General features: G+C 40.0%; 1 protein-coding gene across 1 annotated transcript in view; it reads left to right on the top strand.

Moving 5' to 3' along the window:
* Nucleotides 1–21,897, top strand: part of ctnna1 (catenin (cadherin-associated protein), alpha 1) — a 128,103-nt gene that overhangs the window by 5,187 nt on the left and 101,019 nt on the right. The window contains exons 4-6 of the mRNA XM_053237137.1: nt 12,062–12,228; nt 15,526–15,645; nt 20,141–20,410. Coding sequence (XP_053093112.1) covers nt 12,062–12,228; nt 15,526–15,645; nt 20,141–20,410 — 557 coding nt within the window. The remainder of the gene's footprint in view (nt 1–12,061; nt 12,229–15,525; nt 15,646–20,140; nt 20,411–21,897) is intronic.

Genomic DNA, 21,897 nt, shown 5'->3' with positions numbered 1-21,897 from the left:
ACCGGTCGCACCACTTTCTTTGTGTCTTCGTCTCTGGTTGATTGCATCACTACACTGACATCTACACGACATTTCCCATGGAGGAGGAAGAGGAGGAAGAGGAGGAGGAGGAGGGGGCAGGTTAAGTGAGACAGTTGCCTCTGTCAGCTTCACCTGCTCGCTGTTTTGCTCCTGGCTTGTTTGCTATGAATATCTGAAAAGTCTGTTGATTTTAATGCAACGCGACTGAGGCGCTGTGCTCGGAAACCGCTCCTTCACTGTGTGTGTGTGTGTGTGTGTGTGTGTGTGTGTGTGTGTGTGTGTGTGTGTTTAAACAATGCAGATCAGATCCAGGTGACTGTTGAGTGACAGTGCTTTCGGCACTTTCCTTCTCTCTCAGGGGGGCCGAAGGGGTTTTTGCATCGCCTTGTGCACAGATCTTCACGTGTTGCTAGCTAACGTAAGCAGCACTTGGCATTAATGAGGCATTAGCATGTCCGTTACTCGACCCTTGCTACCGTGTGCAACCTAAACAATGAAGCTAAAAAGTAGTTGTTGGCACAATATTAATGCTGTAATATTAATAGTCACATTGTGTAACATCGGGGCGTTTTAAAAAGAAAAGTCACATCTGGCAGTATTTTGCTGCCGAGAGCAACTCTGTCGTGGCGTACACAAGTTACGCAACACCAAGCTTGCTTACAGCAGCTCAATGCAGAATCACTTAAGGTCACGCAGGAGGTTTCAGTTACTCGATCCAGCGTAGGCCGAAGCAAATTTCAATCAGAGTTCACGTTTCCTTCTCGAAAAAATACCGTTCATTTCAATCTAAAAGCAAACGTGACAGCATGGAATACGCTGCAGCTCAGTTTTATCGATGGTAAGGGATAAAATTAATGACCTCACATTACATAAGGAATAAACCACTTGACGGTGTGCTGTTATAGGAAAATAATCAACGCTGGTGTGGTGCGATGCTTTGTGTCGAGCCATTGCCTTATATTTTCCTATAAGAGCATACCCTGAAGTGTTTTATTCCTCTTACCACAGCAGTTGGTCAATTTTTTATTTATTAAAGAATGACATGTTGCACTTTTAACCATTTATATTTACATATAATGTTGTGGAAAAAATTATCCTGTATGTTACAGTAGATACAAACAGTTGTTCCCTCACAAGCCTCTATTTTTTTTCTCACTCGTGAAGTTAATAAGATGAAATAAAAGTAGCTTGCAAAAGTGCTGACGCTCTAGAGACTCCTTCCATAAATCTCCAAGTCACCTTACAGTAAACTGTGAATGAGCTGTTACTATGGAAACGATCATGGGAATTAATATAAACCTGTGTTTTGCAGCTGCGCTACTGTCAAAGCTGCCGTTATAAAAAATTAATCAACACCAGATTCAATAAAAACCTGTATTTTATGTTTAACACAGGCTAAACATTCGTATTTAATCACAGGTTTGTCATGTGTGTGTAAAAAGAGCACATGCTACATCGAGATAGTCAAGATTTTAATGAATTAGTTTTCAATAATCTGTAATTAAAATTATATAAAGAATAATTGCAGGTCAGCTAAGGTCTCTCTTCCTTTCCGAGTTTATTCCTGACCGTTCATTAACCCATGGATATTGCACATCATAATGATCAGTGTGCCACATTATGATTTGTGTTACAGCTCATCAGGTGTGTTCTTCATTAACACATTTTGTTAAGTACTTTATCAAGAAGTATAACTTTTCCCCCCTTATAAGGTCATGATCTGCACCGGTGGTGCAAATATGTCGGACTTTTTATCGCGGCACACAGTCCTAACCCGTGTGTGAATCACATCGTTTAAATGACTCGCTTGTCAAGAGTGTATTTGAAAATCTGAACCTGTCAGGGGAAAAGATTTCATCGTTCTTGAGATGGAGATTAGCCATAACCACCAAGCCGTCACTGTCAGGCGGTATTTGGAGGCAGGACGTGATCCGAAAAAGCTCCACAGAAGTGACGGTCTCTGACTTGCCTGCTTCTGTAGATCCATCTCATTTCTCAGGAAACAAGTCGTCCTGTGATGGTGTTTTTTCTCAGCCTGGAGAACAGCCTTGTGTTCTTCTCCTGTACAGCCTCATCACTGTTAAACACCCAGTTTAAAACCGCTCTTTGTTTTTCTTCTTTGCAGCATTATTCTCTCTCTTTTATGTAAATAATAACTCCGTAATTTGTGTTATTCAGAGGCTGTTATAGCTGCAGTTTCTGTTCAGGTTCATAAAACTGTTTTACTGATTTATTTACTCGTTAAGCTCTTTGTTTTTTTTTTTTTAGAAATGTATCTCATGTTTTAGCTCTGCTATCATTTGTTTTTAGATGTGTCAAAAAACGTAAACTGTTCAGGAATGGATAAATCACAAAAATTCAGATAAATTCATTCACAGGGAAAGTAAAACCTCCAGTGTGCTGCACAGTCCTGTGTGTTGTTTGCATGGAAATCTAAACGATGAAGCTAAAAAGTAGTTGTTGGCACAATATTAATGCTGTAATATTAATAGTGAGCTAATTAAGTGCATTATTGCAGGCTGAAGGAAATGAACGATTTTATGATCATGATGCACGCCAACAAAAACGAAAAAGGCTCGCTAGCTAGCGTAAGTAGTATTTTCTCCCTAAAACGAAAACCAAAGAAAACGTCTGCTGAACATGTAAAGTCAGGAAGGTTGCTTCAACCCCGAGTTCAGCAAGTGACGTCAAATCAGAGTGACCGATCAGCAATGAACAGAAAACACAGCAGCACTTCTTCACCTTTAAATGTGTTATACTGTATATACACAAGTGTTTAGTTTGGATCACTCACCATACAGACACATTCGCTTGATAACTCTGTAGCTCTGACTGTACAGGTGAACCTGGAGGCATCATGTTTATCCCCTACTTTATATCTCTGACACGCAAAGGTCAAAAATGCCGTGATTCCGACTTCACACCTCCGAGTGCAGCATTATCGTCAGCCCCGGGGTTGATTAATGATTTTCTGAGAAGTTACTGTTAATCCTTTATTTATTTATTTTTTTTTCTTCCTTCCTTCCCTCCTCAACCCAGAAACCAATTCTGGGTAAATCTATTAAAAATTCTGACCTTTGATGCGTCATTGCGAAATCATTAGATAAAATTGTGATTCATTAAAGATCTTTTGTTTCCCTGAGAACAAAGGAGCTGTAGATATTTCACCAAGATTTTCTTGGCATGTCTCAGTCCAAACTGGGGCAGATTCCAGGTATTTAGTGTTGTTTGGAGTGACATGTCTGACATCTGCACACTGCAGTGTGAGTTAATGGGTGGTGTTGGCCGTGGTGAGTGTGTAGGGAGCACGCCAGCAGTCTGCGCTGACGCTCTGGAGTGTGAGATTCGATCTGAGGCGCTCTCATCAGTATGGAATCCAGAGAGCGAGAGCCCTGCGAGAGCCAGACAGCTGATAATGCTTCTGTTTATACGGTATAAATCTTTAGCGGGTTATAACGGAATCTCTCACTTGGTACAGGAACCTGAAATATTCACACTTGTTCATTCTTTTGGAGCATTATTCTGCTCCGTAGCCCTTGTATAAATAACACCATAAATTAAGTTATTCAGAAGCACAGCCGTATTAAACTGTTTATTTTGTTAGATTATAACCTGAGCTGTGGCGTGTCAGCAGTTAAAAAGAAGCAGAGCATGGTGAAAAATTGCTACATAATCTACAGTTAAGGAGCACTAAACGTCTGTTCGTCCCCGACAGCACGATTCGTCCCTCGTGGCTGAATCACCGGACCAAAAAAAACCCATTTACGGCTATTTTCAGCCATATCATAATGGCCGTTATGAACTGAGAACAGCCGAGTGGTTCGTTATGTACTCTCTGCACGCTGGGATGAAAGTATGTCATTTGTCAGGGTTGTGCGAAGCCCCGATTTTCTCTGAAAAGGTCAGCACACAAGCTAAAGATACAGCAGATAAGGTCTGATTGTGGTCCGGCAGTTATACTGCTTATTCGTGATCATATCACCGGCTGCTGAGATGATGCTTATTCACAGCAGTGCTCTCGTAAGGAGGACTTGAATGCCGGGTCGAGGGCTCTGAATCCTTATCTCTGGATATTTGGCGATTGAGACGTGCTTGTAAAGACGTTGAATATGTTTTCTTTTTTTTTTTTTGAGATCCAGGAGGATCTCAAAGCTTTATAACATATTTATACAAAATACCTTTTTATGCCTTTGAAAAGATGGATAACGCCAGAATAAATTCAAAAATGACCTAGCAGGAGCTAAAAGTGAGGGAAATCTACACTATATCTTTTGAATTGTCGCTTGAACACGGTGTTACACACTTTCACACAGTAGTCACAAGAATCGCAGGTCCGAGGATGAACGCTCAGCTGTTACTTGCAGTGGTAGCTGTAAGGACTCCTAAGCCTAATAAAATAAAAGAAAAATACATGCAAACCCTCTCCCAGGAGCGCTGCACATGATGCGTCAAGCCTTCATGGATTGCAGCCTTACACAGGGCCTGTTGATTCGATGACGTAATACTGATATCATGAGTAAATTTAGTCACAGTATGCTTTTCTGAGACATCATGGATAGCGTAGTGGTGATTTGTTTTTTTGTTTCGTTTTTTTTTAATTTTTTTATTAAAAATAATAGAATTACAAACTGACTGGAAGTAGCCATTGTTAAAATTTTGTAGTTAATCTTTAAAATTATAAAAACATATAAACAAATTTCCCAGCATTTCAAATTTATTGTTATTTATAACAGTTTTTTGAAACAATGCAACAGTGTATTACCAGCAAACTTATATATGGTGCTGGGTTTCGTAAGAAATACCTTGGAGAATCACAGTATGTGTGTCATGTCGTTCCATCCCTAACCTTGAGTATTCGGCTCCCATTTTCACAAATGGCAAGTCAGCCAGGATATAATAATAATAATAATAATAATAATAATAATAATAACAACAACAATTACCCAGTAGTATTAATAACAACAAGAATAAGAATAAGAATGATATTTATAGAGCACATCGTAGCTGGATGTTTTGTACAATGAAGTAGTAGCACATGGATATAAAAAAAGATGATGTGAAAATATAAGGAGAAAAACTCAAGCATAAAGAGAGAAATACAAACATAGATGATAGGATGGGATTGGATAGATAGATAGAGAGAGATGCTTTATTGATCCAGAGGGGAAATTGCAGCGTTACAGTAGTGCTAAAAGTAAAAATCTTTACAGATAAAAATATATATACTATAAAGTGAGCACAATATTAAAAAGTCCAAAGAAAATTTATTTTGTAAGAAAGGGAACTTCTCTCTATACAGTATGTACCAGTTAGAAGAAAATGTGTAAACAAGGCACTTAATTATTGTGCAATAATGAAATGTATGTAAAAATAGACTGAAAAATAGACTGAATGCAAATTAAGAATAAAATAATTCAGAGAAGAATGAATAAAAGTAAAATGAAAAGATGAATACCAAAACAGAGGATGTATTTCAAATAAAATTCAACTTGAGATTAAAAAGCTACTTAAAATGGTTTATAAATGTTTACCGAGTGTGACTTCTTAATGCAAGGTGTTAATTTTTCTGGGGACAAATCGAAGGTCTCGTCACTCTTCAGAGTTTTACCGAGGGGATTTAAGTGTTTCCTTCTGCTTCTTATACCTACACACTGGTTATACACTCACATGAATACAACTCCAAGGTTGTAAAGATTTGAGATGGTTGTATCATAAGAACCTCCTTTGTTTCTTGGGAAGAAGAAACGAGTTCTTCCGAGCACTTAAGATAAGCGTTTTCATCATTTATGACACTTTAGTTTTTATTTAATGGGAAAATAAAAGGCTCTTTTTAAAAGCAAAGCCTCTCCTTATCTCTCTCGGAGTCTTTGTGTCGATTTACACCGTGTCCTCTAACACTGATTATGTAGCTTGTAAGAGATTCAGATGAATCGCTTTAATTGAAATCTTAATTTAATAGACGATCAGTGTTGAACTGCTTCGCATGTTTGGTGCAGTGTAGAGGCCTCGCTGTGGGATTTAATGGAGTAAAAGCCTCTCGATACTGTAGAGGCGTTATAATGGCAGCTGAATGATAATGTGCCACTACCCCGGGCGAGAACAGACTACCCACGTCGCTTTACTGCAGCTTCCACGGCCAGCCGAAGGTTTTCATCAACTGAGGAGACGGGCGAGGATTTATTAAACACATACTGATCCTATCGGGCTCGGGGAAAATGGCCATATTGATCTGACCCTCAGGAGAGAAAAGTTTTACCCACTGAGGGCTAAACTCTGTAGATTAGGGGTGTGGTTTACTGCCTGGCCGCTACGGAATAATGAAATCAGTGTGGAATAATACATTTGAGGGCATGCTCTTATAGGAAAATAATCACTGATGAGATGGTGAAATGAAGCAGAGTTACAGTTACTACCTCTGAGTTGATTATTTTCCAGTAATGGCACATCCTGAAGTGGTTTACAGAGATTAGTAACTATTTTTCCCCATTCTGAACACGTGATATTTTTACCTTCCTGCTCCAGTGTGATTGGTGTGATTCAGTAGGGCCTTTCGCACTGCGGGAACCTTTTCATAGTACCTGAACTAATTGTGGAACTACCCACTTTTTGGCGTTTTCGCACCTCCAGAACTGGGTGTGATTTTAGTACCGGACTGCCTTTGTCGGGAACCAAATTAGCTCCTACTCCGGAGCAGAGTCTAACCAGCACAACTGGTACTATACGTGACGTGAGTAGACGTCGTTTGGCCAAACGCGTACGAAAACGCCCTCACCTGCCATGATTTAAAACGCCGTGTAAACATGTCGACTTATTTCTCAAGTGTGGAGAACAGCGATAGATGGACGCGAGACACAACAAAAACACAGCTCCGATCACAGCGTCCTCCATCCTCCGGTTGTTTCCGCTGTTCTTGTTTGTTTCCGTTGTTGAACGCTGCGCACAAATGACGTCGCTGTCGACCGGCTTACGTCACTTCCTAGTGCCTGCTGTCGGTGCGAATGCAACCCTTTAAACGGTACTGGGAAATAGTTCGCGCAAAATCGCCCAGTACTTTAGTACTGCAAATTTAGTTCTGGAACTAAAGCGGTGCAAAAGGCCCTACTGTGATTGGTGGCTTGCAGAATTGTAGGAAAAACCTTTCTGCATGTTGGTCCTTCTTTAAAAACCCTGCTATAGTGATCAACGTTATATCTTCCAGGACATGACGGATTCTGGACAGGACTTTAGATTTGCTGGGAAGATGTTTAAGTTTAGGTTGTACTTGCTCGAAATCACACTGCAACTGAAAAATAACGTTATTATCATTAAAAGCTGATGCACTTCTTAAAATAACGTTTTCACTCCTGAACAGTTCAGAGCGATTTTGTTAAAATAAACATTTTTTGTTCGTTTTTGTTCCCTGTTTCATTCCACTTATACCACATTTCCCCACGACTACAGTGTTTTTATTTATTAAAGAGTGACCTGTCATACGTCAGCATTGTTTTTATGATATACTTAGATTATAGCAGCAGTTGTTCCCTCACCAGCCTTTCTTCTTTTTGTTTTTTTGCTTGAACATTATTTAATAGGTTCAAATAATATAATTTTTTCTAGCGCCGTAGATCTTTCCATTCTTGAGCTTTCCAGTGCTTCTACACAGTAGGTTGATTTTGGTGCCTGGACCCCTAAATATAATAGCTTTAATAATGTGGGTTGTGATTACGATCAGCGTAACAACAAAATAAATAAATAAATCCTGGACCCCACTTTGATCCCCTGAGCTTTATTGCAGGTTTTATTATAGTCACACATAACACAGTGTAACTTGGTATAATCAGAAATCGTAATGTGTGATTTTTACTGTTTATTTTTTTGTATGTAAATGTATTTATTAATGTTTGTGGTGTGCTATAGCAGTTCCATATAAAAAGCTTTAAACTATCGGTTGTGTGTGTGTGTGACCAGAGAGGGTGAGTCTACTACCATCTTTATTCATTACTGTAAACATATTAAATATTTTCATCACTGTAAACGTATTAAAATGGTGGAAATAAGAGAAAATTGTGTTTTTACATGTTTTGATAATCTGCTCAGTGCTTAGAGGAGTTCTCTTAATGAGTTCCGCTTTAAAAAAAAAAAAAAATAACAGCTTGTTTGCTCAAGGTAAACGTGAACCAATTTGCACAGAGGACATCACGTCTGCGATGAAAATAAACACGAACCTGTTTAACTGCTGTGTCTGTTCAGCACAATATTAACTTCCTATTCATAAGTCTAATGCATAAAAGTGTTTCTCATATTTAATACCAGTGAAAGTAGATGAAAAGTGGTGGTGAGGGAGAAACTCTTCTGTTTTCCCATCGCTTCCTGTATTAAAAAGTTCCCAAGATTGTGATTTTGCATCTCTTGAAATTATTGCAAATATTTCAAAAAGACTGAGAAAAGATGAGTCTGGTATTACAAGGCTTTTGATTAGAGAGGTTTTGTGGTTTAATATTCTTCTTTCCCCTTTGCTTACCTTAATAGCTACCTTGGACACTTTTTAGCTCAGGGCCAATATGATTACTTTTGGAAAATCTTGTTCAAGAATTGACCGGAAGCTTTTTTTGAGCTGGATTTCTGCCTGATACTTTGACAAATTATGATGTTTTGCCACGTAATGATGTCTGGTTCTGAGCAGCAGACGGTGTCTGATGTATGCAAATGCAATGACCGTTCATTCACTCGAAACTAAGAAGAATGTTATCATATTCTGCGAATTTTCTCTCTGAAAATGTATCCCGTCACCAAAATTCAGTGTTTTGTAAGGAATAAAACACTTCACGGTGTTCTGTTCTAGGAAAACAACTAACGACAGGATGTTGTGAAGAAGCGGAGTTACTGTTGATTATTTTCTTGTAACGGCACATCCTGAAATGCTTTATTCCTCTTATACCACAGCAATTTGTACACTGCTGCATTTCTTTTAAATAGAGAATGATTCACTGTAAATTTTATGTTCAGTTAAATTTAATGTTAGCGTAAGTTAATACCTGTTCTCACTTGCATTTGCAGCTGCACTACTGTCAGAGCTGCTGTTATAGAAAACTAATCAATGCCTTCTGACCAATCAGAATCCAGAATTCACCAGCACTGTGGTGTAAGTCCACGCTGACCCTTGTCTGTCCCCAGACACGGAGCAGCCGTCAGCTTTTCCCCTTTTTTCCATGTGACTCTGGAACCCGGATTAAAAACGAGACGGCGGTCAGCCGATTGTCAGCTAAGCAAATCCCTCTGGCTGGATCTCAGGGTGGATGAGCTGGGATTTAGCTGCTGAATGTAGTGAGCTTTGCGTATCGCTACACACCGTGTGAGGCGGGGTCGTATTTACAGAGCTTGTCCCCAAAGCGTTGCTTCATTACACCAGGGCACCGAGTCTCTGCAGCGGGAGCACTCGCTCTGCTTCCCCAGCAGAAAAAAACCGAAACCATCACACTCTCGCTGCATAAAATGGATGCCTCATTGTTCCTAAAGCTGCTGCTGTCGTGCCTTATTTCTGCACGCTGACAAACATTTTAGTGACGTTTTCCCTCTGACGCTGTTTGCATACATACATTAATACTGTAGTGATACTGACACCAGGATGTGTGTGTGTTCTTGTACAACAGCGCTGTTAAATACTCAATTCTGATTGGTGTTGATTTAATTTTCTCTAACAGCGGCTCTGACATTAGTGCAGCTGCAAAACGCAGGTTTATATTAATGCAGTCGTTCTAATACGTTATTGTTTCTGTAGTAACAACTTACTTGGGGACTCGGATGGTGGTCGCTCACCATAAATTAAAAACGTGTAACAGTTGATATGGTGATGTTTTCTGTAAGGAGATGTTTGTATAACGTTGATGGAAGGAGTCTCCAGTGTCAGCACTTGTGAGGGCCTGACTTGTAGCTGCTATAACGCAACTAAGAACAGGAACTAACTTGTTTCATGGACGCTCCACATCATTAAATGTAACTAGAAACAGTTAAAAAGTACATTGTGTCATTCTCAAAAAAGAAAATTTGTTAGTGTTGGCAAATCACTGTAGTATAAGAGGAATAAAACACTCTCAGATGTGCTGTTATTGGAAAATAATCAACTCTGGCGGCTGGTAGCTGCTTTAGCACACCACCTCATCGTTGATTATATTCCTATAACGGCGTGTCCACCATGTGTTACATTCCTTCCGTGTCTGACGTGGAAGGTGGGACAGTGTATTTCAGATTTTTTATTTTTTTGTTTGTTTGGCTTTTTTTTAAATTGCTTAATATGGAGTAATTTAAATTAATACAAACACTCTATTTTATTATTTTGTTTGTTTTTTTTTTCATTTAAAAAGGGTACATTTGAGTTACTTTGCAGTATGAACCGAATATATTTGCATCACATATTATGAATTGGTTTAATTTTCCCGTATTTATGCAGGAATGTATACAGAACATACTGATATCCACATGGGTGTCGTTTGCTTCATAGAAATGCTGATGATCAACATTTCAGCCCAGTTTCCACATCACTGAAGACCTAGTTTTAGTTTTATTTGCTCTATGTTTCAGTTCTCAGATCCCCTGAGCTTTATTGTTGTATATTGTAGACTTCATTATTAACGGCGTTCCAGCTGTTGTTCGTTAGCTCCACATGTTCAGAGAGTCGCTGTGAGCTTGATATGCGCTCACCTCTGCAGTATGGAAGCCTGCGGAGCCACCACAGTGCCTTTATATAAAGATTTGAGAAAAGAACTTTCACTTCTGCTGAGACACAATCCAGTGACAGGATGCTTAACTCGTTTATCGTGTTCCTTGGTTTAAAAAAAAAAAAAAAAAGTCTGTGAAGCGGAGGCTGCTGTTAACAAGTTTAGTTTGAAGAGTTGAAGTGCATAAGCCGGTGGAGTTGGACTGCAGTGGTGGAGAAGCACAGCACTACAGAGTTGAGCTTTCTACCTCATTTAACACCTCTGATTCAGCTCTTCAGGAGAGTTGTGTCCTGCTGGGAGAGGAGTTCAACAACCCCGACTCGGTCAACAGCAAGTTTTCTTTCTCTGGTTGTTGTATGAGTGAAGTTTAGACGAAAAAAAACAAAAAACAAAAAGAAAAACCCCACAAAGCACTGACAGTTATATCAGCACACTGCCGAACTGATCGCCCAGATGTATAACCTGCTTGTGCTGGACGTCTGCACTAGCCATTTTCCTAAACCCTGCTTAGGTTTGTGTTTTATTTTGTAAGTTTGTTGCCCTTTAATACCCTTTAATCTCTGAGCTCTTTTTGTTTGTTTCTGTGGTAGGAAAATATCTTTGAGTAAATATATCTTGAATATGGGCATTTAATATTTTTCTTTGTTAACCAAAAAAAAAAAGATTAAGCGTTTTTTGTGGTATTTGTCCTAGATCTGATGTCAAGCCCCCGCATCACAGGGCAGCATAACACACTCTGATGAAAGCACTATCTGCCCTCTTCTGCATACCCGAGCTCATAGATGCCTATGATTGGCTAGTGTCGCTATGATTGACAGAGGAAAGCGAGAGTATGCCCCTCCCACCCAGAGAGCACGGCCAGTTTTGCTCTCTGGGCCATAGGGCGAACGCTTTTCTGTTTCTGCCACTAAGGAGCATGAAATCAGTAAATATGTGTAGAAATAGGCTTCATATTTATTATATAATAATCTCATAATGAGAAATACTATGTAACTTTTCCTTTACGATATCTTCAGTTGATATGGTGGTATTTTTTGCGAAACGTGCAAACTAAGAATTTCGTTGTACAAGGAAGCTTGTGCATGTGACAGTACACTTCTTAAATCTTAAGTTTCATTATATTTCTATTTTTTAAAATAATAATAAACATTTTGTAGTTCTATTTGCTGTACCATCTCTTGGACGAACTGCTATGTGACTGTGTTTTTCACTGTACACTATTTGTTGTGTCTTTAGTGGAATTCCTGATGTTTTTCACTCAGTGTTAAGCTCTACTCAGTATAACACATGGAAACTGGCAGTAACCGTGTGTGTGTAACCGCTGTGTGTGTTTTCCCCCTCTTCAGGAAATTCCATGCGGCAGGCCTCGGGCGAGTTTGCCGAAGACCCCTGCTCCTCGGTGAAGAGAGGGAACATGGTGCGAGCGGCTCGTGCTCTTCTCTCAGCCGTCACACACCTGCTGGTGCTGGCCGACATGTCCGATGTCTACCTGCTCCTTCTGCAGCTCAAACTGGTGATGTGTACACACACATACGCATACACACACACACACACACACACACACACACACACACACACACACACTTCTTTTCCTCTAACAAGAATGTCTGTTAAGTCATTACGATTAGAATATAGGCAGCTGTCTTGTCTTGGGCATCTTCATTGGCTCAACGCACGCTCACACACAGTCTTCCATGGTCACTTGGGTATTCCTTTGAATTAGTTGTTACTATAGAAACGGCAAAGTATCAAAAGTATCAGAACGAACATGCTCGGAAGTGCAGTTTATAGAAAATACACCTTCTGACCAGAGCATTCACCAGCGCTGTGGTGTAAAAATAAACCATAATAAGCTGGATAACCTTTTCTTTAGATATCTCAGTGGCCTTTTAGAAAGAGATCGTTATCATCAGTATATAAAAGTGAAAAGGTTTTAGGAAAATGCAGGAGAAGAGTACTTTAGTTTCTCAGTGATCATTCATTCACCTTTTTAGAGCAGAGGCTCATGGGATGCAGGCTCACTCATCTTGCTAAATAATCATGTAACAAATGTCAGGCAGCTTTATTTTTAATCCAGTGCTTTGATTTTCCAAACATGTGGTTTAAGTGCTAACAGGAAGGAACGTGGCTGAAGAGCTCCACAGGTGTTATTTTTGTGTTATCGGTCATATTTGGTTAGCGGCGTGGCCTTGACCCAGCCGGCGAATCCTGAACGGCTCTTTTTATAGCTGCCCTTTTCATTATCTCAGCCTCTCTTCAGCCTGTGTGTGGGAGCGAGGCTGAAAACTAAAGGGTGTGTCACAGGGAACATGGCCACTTAACCCAAAGTGTTTTCACTCCCGGCAGAGCAAATATAACTAGACACACGGTCAGAGTCGGTTTGGCCAGAGCCAAGCGGCGCTGCTTTTCTCTTTTCCTCTCTCTGCCTGGGTATTTTAGTGTCACTAACTCCACCCGTGGAGAACTAGTCCGAACTGGTGCTCGTCTCCTTAAAGTGCTTTTACTGGAGTTATAAAAGCTCATGATTTCATTTTATAAAATAGTTTACCTTCGATTTGAGTCTAAACATCTCCACTCTCAAAAATGGTTTGTTTTTTTCCCCCCCAACACCAGAAACCATTTTTGATAATATGAGCAGAATATATAATATTAGGGTGTCCTTTAAATCTAGCTTCATAGGTGAACCATTAAAAGACGGCAGAACAAAAGCTTTTACTTTACGGAGCTTGCTCAAAATGTCCACCTTTTTCTCAACACACACATTTCTGAGTAGAGTTTTTTCGAAAAAAATTCTAAAAAAAAAAAGTAAAATACGTGAATGCATGAACTCTGACGCTGGACTTATGGGACACCCTGTGTAATGTGATATTAGTCCTGATTCTGCAGGAATTTAGTGGAATGAAAAAAAGTCATGCGATCAGATCCAGGTAGATTTACCTTAAATTAAATAAAAGCCCACAGAAATAATAAGCCAAAGTAAATAAACAAATACAATAAAATAAAATGCATATATGAACTAAAATAAATAAAAGAACTAAATGAAAACGTGTCCTTGAATACTGAAAGTAAAACTGAACAGTGTCTAAATGACAGCAGTTTTCGGGTCCCGGTTTGTAATCCTGCGCTCTTGCGGTTTGTGGAATCTGGACTCTCTCTCTCTCTCTGCCACCAGAAGCTCCTTCTTGGGTTTGATTTGATTCAATTTATTCACATTAGCGTGATGGGCTGTTGGCGCAAACCAGATTAGTGTCACCGAGCTCCTCTGAAATTCGATAGCTATTGAATCATGGTGTGTCTGGTCCTTAATGCGGCGCGGACGTTGCCGCTCATGACCGCGGGCCGAACGATTCCACGGTGTCGCCGAAACCTGCAACACTTTCGCGAGAGCACTCTGTTCGGTTGTGTAATACCAAGTCTCTGTATTCTCTGTAATTATGATTAGTGCTCTTTGTAATAGTAATTATGAACATTTACGAGTAGGAGCAAAAGCTTTTAATTTTTTTCCCAGCAATTTCTAGGAATAGTGTTCTACTCTTTCTGTTAATCAGTGTTTACACAAATTATAACCTCTTTCTTATGTCAGATCTAAGTGAGGCAGATTTTGGCTGTTTATATCACAGCACTGTTGAATTCTGGATTTTGATTGGTCAGAAAATGTTGATTAATTTTCTCTCACAGTAGTTTTGTCTTTTTATTAATGCTCTCGTTCTAATACGTTATTGTTTCTGTAATACCGGCTCATACACACCTAAAAGAAAAGTGTGGAGTTGTTCATATGGCGAAGGCATTTATTTAATATTTATGGAAGGAGTCTCCAGTGTCAGAGCGCTGTAACAGTCAGAGGTAAAGCTTAGTTTACTTTTATGGTTTCTCTAACAAGACAAGCTGCATTTTTTTTTTGTCTTATTAACTTCAAAATAGAGAAAGAATGAGAGGGTGGTGAGGGAACGACTGTTTATAAGTGAGAACAGGAACTAACTTGTTTCATGGATGTAGCAATAAACGATTAAAAAGCACACTCAAAAAAAAATTGTGAGTATTGACAAATTACTGTGGTATAAGAGGAATAAAACATAATCAGCTTTGGGGCGGTAACAGTAACTCTGCTTCATCGCACCACCTCATCGTTGGTTATTTTCCTGTAACAGCATGCCCACCAAGTGTTTTATTCATTACTTAAAACACCTTCTTTCCTGTGCTTACAGTGTTGGTTGTAGATGCAGCACCACTGAACTGGATTTTACGGAAGTGTTTAGTGGATTTTATAAACATTACTGTCTCTGGCTTTCTCTAGCTGCCTGAGTGTTTCAACCGTTAGTTCCTAGTTTCATAAAAATTTCATACACTACACCAAACCTGCTATTACACACCCGCTGCTATCGTCACATCCGTAATATCGCAGGCAAGGCCAGTAATTACGCTCTTATCTGAAGTTCCTTTTGCTTATAACATTTGCCTGGTTTTTGCCTTTTAAAGAGATTAGTGCCGCTAGCCAGGATGTGTTTAATGGCATGCTTGATGCAAACATTTGTTTTTAGTTAAACTAGGCTACTCTACATCATTCTCTGTCCCTGCGGAGGGCCATTAAGCACTGAAACGGGGGCTTCCCGCCAACTTTAACAAACAGCCAGACGCCTTCAGGGAAACAACAGTCCGTGATTTGTGTTCTCGCCATCTATCTCTCTTAGTTTATCTCGGCCTCACTGTTTATCTGCCCAAATCCTCACGGAGTTGTTATTGGATTTAAACGCTGCTCTAGCACGGTGCTATTGTGTACATTTTGCAATAATTGTTGTTATCGTCCTGGCAGGTCGAGGAAAACTTGGCAAAGGTGCGTAACGCAGGGACTGAGCAGGATCTGGGCATCCAGTACAAAGCTCTGAAGCCTGAAGTGGACAAACTCAACATGATGGCAGCCAAGAGACAGCAGGTATGGGTTTGTTATTTATTTATTTTTTTCCCAGCATTCTGAGGTCCGAATACTTCTGGGTTTGTTTGGAGGGGGGAATAATCACAGATTTGCTTTCACATTGAAAAATTACTTTAGAAATGTGGAACAACTGCGCACTTTCGTGCATCCATGTTTGCAGAATTGTGGATACTACGTTCATCCTTTTGTCTTTGTTTTTGGATGTATTTCATGTCATCGTGCAGATTATTTTTAGTCATGAAGACTATGTTTTTAAAAATGCTCTTAGTGCAAGTACTCGCACCACAAATTTGAATTAATTACAGCTCTCTGGTGCTGTGAAAATTTATCAGTAACCATAATCCTTTCCCTGGTGTTAGGAAAGTAGAAACGGGATGTAACGTGACACATCGTACCAGTCATGTATCCGACGCCGAGCACAGTTCGGTTGAAGCCACGACTGTCAGGGTCTCTGGTCCGCCTCGAAGCTCGAAAACAGATTTCACACTTAACTAATTGCATCAAATTCTGAGCTCAAATGGCACAAGGGTGAAAATGAGCAGAAACTGTTTGGTGTTATGACAATATCTGATTTCTTATCCTTTATATGATATGATGTGAGTACTCTCAGAGACGGACACAGAATAAAGGATAGACAGGCAACTTAATCAGCAGATCTAATCACAATCTGGGCGTTTAGTCATCAAACAGCAGCCTACAGCCTATAAGCATGAGTAATCTCCTTAGAGCCCGTTGAGAGAGGCGGGGGAAACGAGAACCACGCTCAGGGCAACCAGAGTGACAAAGCCCATTACGCCGATGCAAGAATTTATTCGTTTGTTTAGGGAATCGAGTTCGCTGTAGTCAGCGCTTGTGCTTTTCTGAGTGAATTTTCCACGTGGCCTCACCTTGTATCAAGATAAGTGCTGAGGTAAACCGGAGTGCTAATTAACAATGCTAATTATTTCACCAATCAGACATCGAGAGAAACGGCGTGTTCGATTGTTACTATCGGTTCTCCTCTCGGGTGGAACACGACGTCGTGAGGTCTGTAATTACTCCGGTCAGTCTCTGGATGCTGTAGTCTGACTGCTGCTGCGAAATCCGTTCATTTATCAACACGGAGACACTGGCGTGTGCTTTCAGCTTGTTAGAATGACACAATTAGTTTTAAATCATAGGTGCAGAGGTTTTTCTCTGCTCCTTACACAATATACGTTTAAATAAGAAAATATATGTGTATGTGTGTATATGTGTATGTACTAATAATAATTATAAACAATAACAATAAAAAAAAATAAACAGCAGTAAGAATTAAAACAATACTGCTACTACTACCAATAAAAAATACTAATGACATCAAAACAACGTTTCCTCTGTACTTATATAAACCATGTCCATCGATGATCGTGAGAAATAGCAGAGTTGACGTTTATATGCTGAACGCTTCCTGTTTTCCATGTGAATAAATGTCATTGAACCGAGTAAAAACTTTTCGTAGCACTGCACTTTACCACACCTGAATATCGAGAGATGTATCACACATCCTGAAAATTCAGTCATGATATCGTAATGTACAGGTGAGAAAAAATCCATATTTCCGTAACCTTTTGTCCAAATGGCTTGTGGCACATCTTTACATTTCTCTTAGCTTAAGAAATGTAGAATCTTGTGACACAGATGTACAGTCTGGTGGGTAAATAAACTAATACGACATTTAAATGGTAAATTTAATATTTCCTCATCACGAGTCATTTTCTCTTGCCAAAAAAAAAATTGGTGGCTGACTAACGTCTGATTGCGTTCGAATACTGCATCTTTTAAGAAATTAAACATTTAATGCAGTTTTTGAAGGGTTTAGCACACAATTATAATACAGGACCAAAAATATAGCTGGGCAGTGATGAGGTCAATTGAGCATTTAAAATGTTGAAATGAATGAAGTGTGCTGCATCAGTGCAGCTGTGTATACAGCATTGTATTCAAATGGGACAACTGCGGAGGTTCATATTAGCTGATACATTAAGTCTACGTGTAGTTATTTTAGCTGATACATTAAGTCTACGTATAGTTATTTTAGAGAAGAAAGAGGAATAAAACTACAGCACACTGCCATACACTAATGCCCTGATTATGTGAGGCTTTTAAGAGAGGGAGTGACCTTTATATGTAGGTCAGTCACAAGGAGCTCCATCAAATCTAAATGCATGCTGTTAGTATGGCAAGCATGTGAAGTCCAGGTCACAGCGACTCTTCATTCTCCATTAAGCACAAACACAAGCAGGCATCTGGGTTTGTGTGTGCTCTACTTATTTTTGTATGAATGGAGAGGAACGCAGAACTAGTAGGAACTACTCAGTACTCCTAAAGAACCACATGACGTGGCAAACACACGCTGGTCTACCTGCTGTCTGTGGATTAGACTGTACAAAACCTTTATCAAGTAAAATGTTTTTCTTCCTCATGCTGGACCTCACCTTTATTATGGCCAAAAGAAATATTTTTGGTTCTTACAGTGCCCTCCACTAATATTGGCACCCTTGGTAAATATGAGCGAAGAAGGCTGTGAAAAATTGTCTTTATTGTTTAACCTTTTGATCTTTTGTTCAAAATATTCACAAAATACTCTGCTCTCATGGATATCGAACAATTGCAAACACAACACAGGTTTATCAAAAAATAAAAAAAATGTGTGGCAAAATTATTGGCATCGTTTTAGTCAATACTTTGTGCTACCTCCCTTTGCAAAGATAGTAGCTCTGAGTCTTCTATAATGCCGGATGAGGTTGGAGAATACATGGCAAGGGATCTGAGAAGATTCCTCCATACAGAATCTCTCCAGATCCTTCAAATTTCAAGGTCCACGCTGGTGGACTCTCCTCTTCAGTTCACCCCACAAGTTTTCTATTGGGTTCAAGTCAGGGGACTGGGATGGCCATAGCAGGACCTTGATTTTGTGGTCAGTAAACCATTTTTTTTTTTGTTGATTTTGATTATATGTTTTGGATCATTGTCCTGCTGGAAGATCCAACCACGACCCATTGTCAGCTTTCTGGTAGAGGCAGTCAGGTGTTCACTTAACATCTGTTGATATTTGATAGAAACCATGATGCCATGTATCCTAACAAAATGTCCAGGTCCTCTGGAAGAAAAACAGCCCCAAACCATTAAAGAGCCACCACCATATTTAACCGCGGACATGAGGTACTTTTCCATATGGCTACCTCTCTGTGTTCGCCAAACCCACCTCTGCTGTTTATTGCCAAAAAGCTCTATTTTGGTTTCATCTGACCACAGAACCCGATCCCATTTGAAATTCCAATAGTGTCTGGCAAACTGAAGATGCTTGAGTTTGTTTTTGGATGAAGTGGAGGCTTTTTTCTTGAAACCCTTCCAAACAACTTGTGGTGATGTAGATGACGTCAGATTGTAGTTTTGGAGACTTTCTGACCGCAAGGCGCAACTAACTTCTGCAGTTCTCCAGCTGTGACCCTTGGAGATTTTTTGGCCGCTTGAACCATCCTCTTCATCGTGCGTAGAGGCAATATAGACACACTTCCAGGTTGACTCATAACATTTTCAGTTGACTGGAACTTCTTAATTATTGCCTTGATGATGGAAACGGGCATTTTCAATACATTTGCTATTTTCTTATAGCCACTTCCCATTTTATGAAGCTCAACAACCTTTTGCCGCACATCAGAGCTATATTTCTTGGTCTCACCCATTGTGATGAATGACTAAGGGAATTTGGCCTGTGTGTTACCTCATATTTATAACCCTTTGACACAGAAAGTCATGGTTGAACAATTTCCTGTTCCTAGTCACCCAGGTGTACTAAAAAATGTAAAATATCAATGGGAATATACTTCAGATATAATTTTCTCATATGAATTCATGGGGTGCTAATAATTGTTCCACACATATATTTAATCTTTGTTAAATATAAGGATAAACCTGTTGTGTTTTGCAGTTGTTTGATATCCATGGGAGCAGACTACTTTTGTGAATTTTTTGAACAAAAGATCAAAAGTTTAAAGCCTTCTTTGCTCATATTTACCAAGGGTAATATGCAGGGCACTGTACACGTGTTCATAACAGTGTGTCGTCCTGTCTGCGTCGTCTTAACTGTTGGTTCTTAACTCTGCCGTCTTAAGCGTGGGTTCTTTTAAAACGATGTTAAGACACCTGTTGCTTCTTAACACCGTAACCTCTCAGCACCATAAATCTGCTGACAGTGGCATGTTAGTGGTTGGTAATTAAAAGGGCTGATATCATTCATTTGTGATTTTTAACATATATGGGAGACACCTGAAAGCTATGATTTTCTGGGTGTTTTTTAAAGGTAAAACATCAGTCAGACCAAACATAAAATTGACTCGGCATGAAAGTTGTGTAAATTAAATTTTTGGTCTTCAGCTCACTCTTAGTCAGTTAAGGTCATGTCCCTCATCGCTCAGGTTCAGTGCTTAAAGTCCAGGCGTGTAACGTTTACCCACTTCTCCATGTTGTGCAGGAGCTGAAGGACGTGCACCACAAGGAGCAGATGGCGGCGGCGCGCGGCGTGCTGCAGAGAAACGTTCCCCTGCTGTACACGGCGTCCCGCGCCTGCCTGCAGCACCCGGACGTGGCCGCCTACAAGGCCAACCGTGAGCTCATCTACAAGCAGGTGCAACAGGCCGTCTCAGGAATCTCCAACACGGCCCAGGGCATCAGCACCGAGGACTCCAGCCTGGGCCAGCACACGGGGCCGGGAGAGCTCGCTGGAGCACTCAACAACTTCGACGTGAGTAGGGGGTATCGGGATGTATACACAACCTTGTATAACCTTATGAATGTGTGTGTAATGACTGGAAAAATGAGATAATGTATTTTGTGGCACTAGCGTCCCCATGTAGGAGGATGGTTATGCACAGACTTGTAATGCATGGCGCACTAGCAGTGAAGGATTGATAAGATTGATATTCCCTCTCTCCTTCATGATGCGCGCGCGCACACACACACACACACACACACACACACACACACACACACACACACACACACAAGGCGACACAGCCGATTTCTCCTTTCTGTTTACACACCACAGCTCTGATTGAGCCTCGGCATGATAGGGAACACGATAATCCAGGAAGGAATCGGATTAAATTCATGCGTGCAAACAAATCCAAACCCAAGGGTGAAGACGTTTTGGAGATTTGTTAATCCTCGATTGTCGATGAAGGGAGAGGAAAGTCGTTATAGCTTCACCCATATATTTGTTCTCAAAGCTGAAAAAAAAAACCCAAAAACAAATCATGGTTTTAATTTTAAAGCGGCGGTGTTGCGTATATCGAAAGGCCTTGTTTGTTTTTAATGGAACATTGTCCAAGATGTGCAAACATGAGATTCGTATTTTAAAGTGCACATCCTCTCACCATCAGCACTGACTCATCAATCTCCCAGACTAATTATTTCCTTTTTGCGGCTTCTGTGTTCTCTTTATACTCTTTTTGGGGAAGTTGGGCGAGGAAGAAGACAGAGTGTCCTTTATATATGCTAATCTTACGACAGTTGTTTTGATGCGTTAAGAGTGAAATGATATGTTTAGGTGTTGTGCATAAATTGAGACGTGTTGCCATGGCAGTCTATTAATCTTATCCAAACCGTTCATTTGGTACAAGAATGCACGAGTGTGTGAGCTGCTTTTGTGTGCGCTTGTGTGTTTACAGACCATGCGTAGTTTTTGCGGTAATTAGGCAGCTCATCATCTCCCTTCTTCTCTATGCATGGAGATAATCCGCTACTCTGGCTGGGTTTTCACACTTATCTCGTAATTACTTATTTATTTATTTATTTTTTTTATATAAAGTAAACAATGTGCGATTGTTGAACGATTATTGAGATCCCTGGAACAGTACGACAGCTGGATCCATCTGGGATGGAAAGCTTTATAATTACTAGTTAACTTTGAACAAACAGTGTGGCCAAAAATGAATTGACACGCTTACTCATCACTAAAGTACTCCATGAACAGGACGAGTTTCTGAGAGTGTAAAACTAACGTAGCTTGACAAATAAGGAAAACCTGTAGCTACCAGTGTAGCATTGTGCAAACTACGTGTCTAAATCATCCCTCGCAAAGGTGGTCACACTCCATCTTTCTCCATCGTCTTCATCACTGCGTAGGTTGGGGACTTGTTCAGGAGGCGTGGCCTATATTTTGAAGCTAGATACGTACACAAGTGATTTAGTTGATGATAAAGTTCATATTTGGTTTATGCATTTCATTTT

The sequence above is a fragment of the Pangasianodon hypophthalmus genome, chromosome 9 (assembly GCF_027358585.1).
Source record: "Pangasianodon hypophthalmus isolate fPanHyp1 chromosome 9, fPanHyp1.pri, whole genome shotgun sequence".
NCBI classification, from domain to species: domain Eukaryota; kingdom Metazoa; phylum Chordata; class Actinopteri; order Siluriformes; family Pangasiidae; genus Pangasianodon; species Pangasianodon hypophthalmus.
The sequence above is the reverse complement of the archived record's forward strand: the minus strand, read 5'-3'. Positions and strand labels throughout refer to the sequence as shown.